General features: G+C 42.0%; 1 protein-coding gene across 2 annotated transcripts; it reads left to right on the top strand.

The window, feature by feature from the left end:
- Positions 1 to 1,153: 1,153 nt before the first annotated feature.
- pnpla4 (patatin-like phospholipase domain containing 4) lies at positions 1,154 to 9,747 on the top strand. Of its 2 annotated transcripts, XM_079494993.1 has the most exons (8): positions 1,154 to 1,270; positions 2,432 to 2,633; positions 3,252 to 3,346; positions 4,170 to 4,305; positions 5,911 to 5,976; positions 6,480 to 6,632; positions 7,700 to 7,858; positions 7,921 to 9,747. In XM_079494993.1, the coding sequence occupies exons 2-7, from the start codon at positions 2,448 to 2,450 to the stop codon at positions 7,829 to 7,831; spliced, it is 768 nt and encodes a 255-aa protein (XP_079351119.1). In that variant the 5' UTR covers positions 1,154 to 1,270; positions 2,432 to 2,447; the 3' UTR covers positions 7,832 to 7,858; positions 7,921 to 9,747. The 2 variants fall into 2 exon arrangements, with proteins under 2 accessions (XP_079351119.1, XP_079351118.1); XM_079494992.1 differs by having other exon boundaries at positions 7,700 to 9,747.
- Positions 9,748 to 9,924: the final 177 nt, after the last annotated feature.

Genomic DNA, 9,924 nt, shown 5'->3' with positions numbered 1-9,924 from the left:
ACACACAACACCAAAGCAGAATAGAATAGAAAAGTAAACTATTTGCTTTAATGTCCTACGTACCTTATTGAATGAGCAGCATCCGTAGCATCATGTTCCTGTCATCCTGTGCTGCATATGCAAGAAGGCACTGACAGTACTGGTACTGTTAAAAAGAGAATATTGCCTTAAGTCCATTGTTAGGTGATAAGCAGTCAGTCAGTGAGCAGGTTATTTTTTATAATTTATAGCTTTGTAGGAAGAAATAGCAACAGGTGGGAAAGCACTTTTTACATGATTTGCATCCCATTCTTCTCTGTCTGCTCATCATCTTCATCCTCAGACAATAGGCCTAGGCTTCTCTTCATGCACAGACTGGCTGGCTCAACATGCCCCAGCAACATGCCCCAGCTAACATTATTATTATTATTAGTAGTAGTAATAGTAGTAGTAGTAGTAGTAGTAGTAGTAGTTACTATTATTATTATTATTACAGTTATTAGGCCTATAGCCTACCAAGCAACTATTTTCAGAGACCAACATAGATTTAAACATTTTAGTCTTGCATTTTACCAGCCTCCAGATCCAGACATTTTATTTATTGTTTTACCTCTTTCTCCGCACCATGGCCTTGGCTTTACTTTTCTGTTTAGCATTCTCTTTCACCATTTCACCTTCCTGTATAATTAATTCACCTGCTTGGCTGCTTCATATATATTATCTATTATTCCCACCTGTGTTTTGATTGAAGTTAGGCCTACTACGTCAGGCCCAGGAGGGAGGCTACGGTCGGGGCAAACCCATGGCAAACCACTTCACTCAGCGTCGTCGACGTAGACAGTGGTGGAAAAACTATTCAAATGTTTTACTTAAGTAAAAGTATCAATACCTTGCAATTAAAAGCTCATTCATTGTTGTAGTAAAAGTTACAACTAATTAAAGTAAAGTAAACGGTATAGACCGTGGCCTGGCCTGTGACCAATTAAACCACTCGTCTCAAAACGTTGCATTTAATTAACCTTTCAAGCATTGAATATAAGTTTCTTCTTTTCTTTTCTGTCAAAAGCAGCCGAAAGCTTTTATTTTGAAATCACTGCTGAAGTCACATGCACAGGCGAACCATCCCACAGCCCGGCCGGGCGGTGAGCAGCATGCGATTGGCTGGTAAGGTGGTTGCCTAGGTTACCGCCTGCTTCACCACTGACAGTCTGACAGACACCAGGCACCGGCTAATGTTTACATGGACAGGAGTAACACATGTAGTATATTATGATTTAACATGATGAACGAGGTAATATTATACTGTTCTTCTAATCCTGCTGCTTGTTAAACTTAGCATAACATGTACTGTTAACGTTTTGATGTGTTCATGGAGTGTATTTGTATTACCATTCATTCTGTTCTAACATCATGACAACGTGGACCAGAAGGTTCCTTATTATTAACATGATAAATAGCCCATTGGTTTGGCTCTAGATATCAAGTTACCTTCTTAAGACAGTAAGACTTTTATTACTGCTATTACTGCTTAGTGCCGTTTATTGATAATGCACTACATTAATAATGCGATATGATGAGACAGATGTATTTTTTGTAATATAAGATATTGTACGTTAGAGTTGTCTTTTCCTGGTATACAGTAAAGTGATAACTTTCTGAACGTATGGCACCTGTGCTAGTTCTATTGTTTGCATCTACCAACCCACTCATTATTAATATATTCATTATCAAAAAAATATTGTGTACATATTTTGTGAAAGGTTTAGACGTCCCCACAGTATCATCATGATATCAAGTAATGTGGGGGCCTCCTGATAAAAAAAATATATATTTTTTTAGTCTTTTAGTGTTAGTCAACCCAATTCAACCCAGTGTCCCGGCATACAATAAGGTCAGACTAAAGAGGTCCTTTGTCTGAGGCTTAATCAGGAGTTTGGCCAGGGGTAAGAAGCCGTGGACATTGCTCTTGTCTTGTCATGTCTATATGTATGTAATCTTGTTATTGTTTTTTGTGCTATGTCAAATGTGTGTATACTGTCTGCATACATGGCTACGAATACCAGACGAGTCACCCGTTTACCAACTCGCCCCGGGCGTACAGCCGGCGGAACTGCGCGGCCTGGTATTCCTAAAGTAACCTAAGTAAATTATGCTTAAACGGTTAAACCTAACCTTATTCCTAACCTTAACCTCAGTAAAACTATGCCAAAACCTAACCCTATACCTAAACTTAACCCCAGTAAAACTATGCCTAACCCTAAACTTATTTCTAACCTTATTCTCAGTAAAACAAAATAAAGAATACAAGAACCGTAGTGGTCGGCGTGAGGTCGGCGGAGATGGTTTAGGGGCGACCGTACCTGCACATGGCTACTGGGTCGCAAGACAAATTTCAGTGTGAACTGGCAATAAATGACTATATCACCATGTCCTCTCCTCTCCGTGTGGTCAGTGACAGTGGCTGCAGCATGCCGGTGGTCAACCTTTCCTTCGCAGCGTGTGGCTTCCTGGGCATCTACCAGCTGGGCGCGGTGGGGGCCATCCTCCGCCACGGGGCCAGGCTGCAGGGGGTGCTCCAGGCCTGTGCGGGAGCCTCCGCTGGCTCCCTGGTGGCAGCGCTGGTGATCACCGCTCCGCACACGCACAAGTTAGAGGTACCCAAACACTGAGGGGTTTGCGCGCAGCCTTATCCCTAAAAGTTTTTATCATTTTTAACCATTTTGAAAAACTTTAAAAAATAGTTCAAATAGTTGATCTACAAGCTCACAGCGTGTCGATGTAGATCGGCTAGTTAAACCATTTTAAAATGTTTTTCTAAATAGTAAAATATGGCTATTAAATAAGTTTAGGCATAAGGGGTAAGGGCAAGATGGGGCCCTGTGTGTGGCTCAACTCAATCTGCCCATACCAGTGGTGGGAAAAGTACTCCATTTTGTTTTTACTTAAGTAAAAGTATCAATACTGCAATATAGTTCAATTCTGCAATATAGAAATACTATTACAAGTAAACGCCCGGAATTCTAAATGTACTTCAATAAAAGTACAAACATATTGGCATCAAAATGTTCTTAAAGTACAGTACCAAAAGTAAAAGTACTCATTATGCAGAATGTCCCATCTCAATTTTTCAAATGTTTAATTTCTTTTTTTTAATAGCAGATTTACAAGCCCACAATGTGTTGCATCGCAACACATTTCTGTAAATAATGTAATAATTGCAACAGGCCTACTACCCATAGTCACCTGCAGGTGTTCTGGTCTTTCCCTCACAGCTGTGTAAAGAGTTCACCTACAGGTTTGCAGATGAGGTGAGGAGACAGAGGCTTGGAGCCGTCACGCCAGGCTACGACTTCATGCTCACGCTACGGTAAGACAACCCTACCCTACAGTGGGTCGGGAACCATGCATGCTATGAGCTTGTAGATCTGCTATTTTCACTCGTTTGGGTCCCCGGGACAAACGTCTAATTTCACTTTTGGGTCTTGAGCTCAAACGTTGGGAACCACTGCTCTATAGGCTGTTTTTGTAGTTTAGTTCCCTCCCCAATTCAGATTCAAAACTACATCAAAAGTAAACCACGGTAGGCTGCATAAGGCTGACCGTATAGTATGCCATGATGTGCAAATAAATTAAATTAAACTAATCATGGGTGTGTTATATGGTGTGTCAGTGTGCATTGACAGTACCGTCGACTACTGTCGATGCTTGCACATTGGCTCTGGGCACTGGTGCAGCTGTGTTGCTTAATTAGCCTGCATGCCATCTTTTAAATCTGCTATAGTTTTTAACCAGAGTTGATAGTTGTGCACTGAACACTGCCGATCTACAAGCTCACAACGCGTCGCTGCTATTTGTGTGAAATTGTGTGCACAATACGACACACAACCAACGCAACATTTAACCTGAGTATAACTGAGGCTTTACTCTCCAAAATGCACCGCACTCGCTGGCATGGAAAGTGGTACAACAGCTCAGGTGCGTCCCAGTTACAAACATCAGATCAGCATCTTCCGTGTTCTACGGTCGGTCTGGGGCTGGCAGATTGTCCAATAATTACACGTCACCCTGAAGAGCGTTCCGTTTAGGACGCTCCGGCGGGACTGTTATTTAAAAAAAAAGGGAAAAAAACTGACAAACGACCATCTGTTCGCCTCGGTTCCGTCTCTCTCTCTCTCTCGCTCTCTCTCCAGGGAGCACCTAGAGGAGATTCTGCCCGCCGATGCCCACAGCCTGGCCACTGACCGTCTGCACGTCTCCCTCACACACTCCAGGAGCGGCAAGAATGCCATCGTATCTCGCTTTGCCTCCAGGGACGAGCTCATAAGGGTATATAAAATATAGGACCAGGCCCCTCGTTTGTTTTGTTTTGCGAGAGAAAATAAGCAACTAGGTCTATGAAAACAGGCCCAAAAGAAGTGACTATTAATAGGCCTTGTTATGAGCAACCTATACATACATTGGCTACTTGAAAATAGAAGATACACATGGACACGACACATTGTGAGCTTGTAGATCTGCTATTTCCAAAAAACAAATCTTGGGGTTAAAAGAGTGACAAATGTTGGAGTATTTTTTTTAAACATTTTAACAGCACAAATTGGGTACGGTGCCACGGCGGTCCCTGGCACAAAATATTTTCAGATGTTGCGGTAAATGGTGCTTTTATCCACAGCGCTTTACATAGATTGTGCCTCACATTCACCCATTCACACACACATTCAAACACCGGAAACCATGCAAGATACCAACCTGTAAATTAGGGGTTCAGAGTCTTGCTCAAGGACACTTGGACACTAACAGTGTGTTTTAACAGCAGGCGACAGACAGACAAATCTTCCAGAAGTGCATTATTTGTCTATGGGACCCAGCGACTACTGGCGATAGCAGGCGGAGGAAAGTCGCCCAAAAAGATACAAATACTTTATTCGTCGCCCGAAAAGATACAAATAATCTTTTCGGGCGGCATCGTCCGCCGATAGCGAGCAATTAGGCGATAGCCAATGAAATTCATGATCACTCCCCCGCTGTTAAAACACACTGTAACTCCGCGGGAGCCTGGGATCAAACTGTGAACCTCACGTTACTATCTGGCTGCTCTACCGGCTACTCTACCCCTGAGCCACTGCTATGGGAGGGTTCCTTGACATGACAATGTTTGAGAACCACTGGTCTACTCTAAACAACATTATAGGAAGCAAGCCCAAATAAGCATGTACACTTTAGAAACAAAACACGCAACCTGCAACAGATACAGGATAGGTGGGCACTAGTAGGGACATCTGGACACCTTGATGTAAAATTGGCTATTTTGTCAAAAAGTAATCCAAAGTGGTACATCATTATCAGACTTAAATGTATCTTTCAAGTTCAACTTGTTGTTTACGTCTCAAAATGGATATAGAGGTTTTGTCGGTATTTGTAGCGACGTGTAGAAAATTTAGACCTTATTTGTCAAATGTTTAAGCATGTATACTTTACTTTACAAAAAAAACATCTTCCAAATATAAAATTTAGATTTTACATGGAGGTGCCAGATGTCCCAGTGCCCACCAATCCTGTTACCCCAGCAACTACCGATATTTATACAAGCGACTTTACAGAACAACAAGCCCTAAGTGACTTATAAGCAGACTGATCATAAACCCTGTGTGTTTCTTTTACTGCACAGCTCAGTGGTTAAATGTTTATGATTACTTTATTATGTCCCTTGTTGTTTTCCCCTTGATCTGCAGAAAAATGTCACCTTTTAAAATGTATCTTTTATCCAAAGGCCTTCAGAGTGAAATTGCCTAATGTTTTATTTCACACTGCACTTTTTTTAAAAATACATGACACATGCCTATGACTGCATCACTTAGGTGCCGACTTATTAAATGTTAATTATTATTATCATTATTGCAGGAGTAATGTTGCTTTTCTTTTCTTTCTAAGGCACTGCTGGCCAGTAGTTTTGTGCCCATCTATGCTGGATTCAGACCCATAGAGTTCCAAGGACAGGTAATGGATTTTAAAGTTATTTTCCACATTCAATTCTTTTTGTCCAAATAGTTCAAAATGTATGAATTGACATTGGTTGTTTTACTGTGTGGCAGTATGTGTTCACATGATAATCCTGGATTATCATGTGAACAGTGTCTCGGTTGCACAAAATATGTCATGCACAACGAAATAATGAAAAAAAACAATTCTCCATCGTATATTCGGGTGGAAACATTGCATGTCCGAAAATAGCCAATCTGCAAGCTCTGCTATTGGTACATCTGCTATTTGGACAACTTTTGCTGAGATTGTATATCCGCCATTTTATAATAGCCAAAATATAAAATAATGGTTAAAGTCGTTAATCTAAAATGACAGATGTTTTCCAGGTTTTAATGGGTCAAAAAGTACACTTTGTATACTCCCAGATGATACACGCTGTGAGTTTGTTTCTGTCCACTTCATGTGACCACCGCGCTCTGACTTTAGGTGCGTTATTTATTTTATTTGTTTCTGTCCAGAAATGGATTGACGGAGGCTTCACAGACAGTCTGCCCATCCTGCCCGTGGGACGGACCATCACCGTGTCACCCTTCAGCGGCCCGCAGGACGTCTGCCCCGAGCACAGAGGACGCACCAACCTGCACCTCAGACTGCCAAACATGACCGTTATGGTGAGTGTAGTGGACGCACCAACCTGCACCTCGGACTGCCAAACATGACCGTTATGGTGAGTGTAGTGGACGCACCAACCTGCACCTCGGACTGCCAAACATGACCGTTATGGTGAGTGTAGTGGACGCACCAACCTGCACCTCAGACTGCCAAATATGACCATTATGGTGAGTGTAGTGGACGCACCAACCTGCACCTCAGACTGCCAAACATGACCGTTATGGTGAGTGTAGAGGACGCACCAACCTGCACCTCAGACTGCCAAACATGACCGTTATGGTGAGTGTAGTGGACGCACCAACCTGCACCTCAGACTGCCAAACATGACCGTTATGGTGAGTGTAGTGGACGCACCAACCTGCACCTCAGACTGCCAAACATGACCGTTATGGTGAGTGTAGTGGACGCACCAACCTGCACCTCAGACTGCCAAACATGACCGTTATGGTGAGTGTAGTGGACGCACCAACCTGCACCTCGGACTGCCAAACCTGACCGTTATGGTGAGTGTAGTGGACGCACCAACCTGCACCTCAGACTGCCAAACATGAACGTTGTATGCATGGTTAGTGTAGTGTGTTAGTCCATGGTCCATAGTTAACTAAAACCGATGGAAATAACTAACTCGAAATTTGGAAACGAAAAAATAAATAAACATGAAGTTATCTGAAATAGCAAACAAAAAGGTAGGAGCGCACACCAATGGTAGGGAGGTGCTGACCACGGGAGACAAACTTGAAAATAGAAAGGAGAGGTCGCACAGCTCGTAGTCGCAATGCAAAAAATACTTATTGGGTTACCAACGTTTCGGCAAACAAATTGCCTTCTTCAAAACGTTAACCCAATAAAAAGTATTGTTTGCATTTTGAAATACCAAAATCCACACTATGGTTGTTGGGCAAAGGAAATAGACAATTTACTGTAAAACACGTTTCAGAAACCTTTTTTGTTTTGTTATCATTTGTGGCTATCAAAAGATGACACACAGAATTCAAAAGAGGATGAAAATGTAGTTTCATAATAATACATTCTGTGCTTCTCTTTTCCCCCGTTTTTTTCCCCTCAGTTTTCCAAAGACAACCTTGGGCGTCTGAACCAGGCCCTGTTCCCTCCGTCGCCCGTCCGCATGCGCTCGCTGTGCGAGGAAGGCTTCGATGACGCCGTGAGGTTCCTGAAGAGAGAACAGTGGATGGACTGAGCACCATGCGGTCACTGTGCGAGGAAGGTTTCAATCTGAAGAGAGAACACTGGGTAGACTGAGCACCATGCGGTCACTGTGCGAGGAAGGTTTCAATCTGAAGAGAGAACACTGGGTAGACTGAGCACCATGGGAGATGTGACTTACTGTACATGGTTCCCACGGTTATGGAATTCCTGGAAATATAAACATTTTCCAGTCCTGGAAAAGATTTGGAATTCATCAAGGGCTCTGTGATTGCAGCCTAATGTGTACCGGACTTGACAAAAATAACAGATCTACAGCACAAGCTCACAACGTGCTGCAGTGTGATCATGTGCCCGAGGATAGGACATATTCTACACTGCCTGTCTGGAGTAAGAGACTCATTATTGCACTGAATGATAAGCCTGTAAATTGGGTTAAATATTCTGGAAAAGTTTATATTCATCAGAATGCCTTTTGAGGATAGCATGCCATTTCAATGGTTTCCCGCCCAATAGGGCTTGCAAACCTCGCACCTTTGGTATGCATGACTTGCCCCCCAAAAGGGGTGCGGCTGGTGTGACATGTTATGTACAGACCTAAATAAACAATTTAAAGTTTAATCACACTTTAAAGATGCCTTGTTAGACTTATTGGGTTATTTTTCTTTACACCTACACCACTTGTAGATCATCCAATTCCAAGAGTAGGGGAGCTAAGAGTAGGGGGTTCAAGCTCATGTTTATGCTTCACTGGAATAGTTTAAACTTAGTTTTAAACTTAATAGTTTTAACCTTTTATTGTGTCCTATTGGTTTTAGTTTTACGACATTTCAAAAGACAAATTGTAAACTGAATTGTAACAAAGAAATCAAAATCATTTTCAAAAGAATTTCAGACATTTTCAGCCAAAACTAAATCTGGAAATCTGTGAGCTTGTAGTTTGGCTATTCAAATAGGGCTTGAAGTGGTTAATTCATAATACTATTTCTCTAAGTTTGGGTCTCCGGGCGGAGACAGACACCAAACGTATCTTTTTGTGGTCTCGGCTCGAGCTGAAAGAGTTTGTTGAACCACCGGGTTAAGCCATATTAACACAGTATACAGTACATAACACAGAATCACATTGTCTGAAATAGTGCTCCGCATGCATGTCCTCCCAGCCTATTACTCATGCATGATGTGAAACAGCGGCTCTCATTTTAATCACATTGTCAGAGTGGTGGTCGGCCGGCCGGCGGTGTCAGAGTGCTTTAATAATTGGAATGGCTAACGTCGTCATCTCAACACAAGCCTACTCATCTCAGCCTCGTCTCGTCAGCCGTCGTGAGACGACCCGACCGCTCTGCAGGTATCACAGCCTAGCTGTCATGTTCACAGTGTGTACTACTGGCGGATAAACTACAATCACTCTTGTACTGTACTCAAGTGCACTGGCGGAAAGTACATTTACTCATGTACCGTACTTAAGGACAGTTTTGAGGTTATTTTACTTTAAAAAACCAAATCAACATGCTAATACTATTACTTCTAAAAAATATATATTTAAACATTGGCCAAATTATGAAATATTACCTGAGAAAGAGGCAAAGGATTTGAAAATAGCCTTTTTTGTGTAACGTGTATAAAATGTGCCATTTTGCATAATGAAGATTGGAATTTTTGGTACTTAAAGTATATTCTATTATATATTATATTTTGATGCCAATGTTTTTGTTCTTTTCCTCAAGTCAAATTTTGAATACAGTACTGTTTGTTTTGTGGTATTGCTACTTTTACTCAAGTATAAAAACCGTGTTCCATTTCCCTCTGCCAGTGTCCTTGAGATGATGAAGCACTTGCTATGAATTATGAAGACAGAGGATATACGACTGACCCCAATGCGCCCGAGCTTCAATCAGATAGCAGCCATGACAACAGTGTTCCTGAGCACTCTCTCTATCTCTCGTCTCTCCTCTCCTCAGAGGCATAATTTCAGAGAGAAATAGGGGACAGGGAAAAATAAGTTACCATTATGTATAGCCCCATTTTTTAAATAGTGGATCTACAGTACAAGCCCTCAACGTGTCCCCAAGCGACGTGTTGTAGATCCACTATTTTCACTGTTTGTTTGGGGCAAAAAGAGAAAAT

Source organism: Electrona antarctica (assembly GCF_951216825.1).
Source record: "Electrona antarctica genome assembly, chromosome: 24".
NCBI lineage: Eukaryota > Metazoa > Chordata > Actinopteri > Myctophiformes > Myctophidae > Electrona > Electrona antarctica.
The sequence above is the reverse complement of the archived record's forward strand: the minus strand, read 5'-3'. Positions and strand labels throughout refer to the sequence as shown.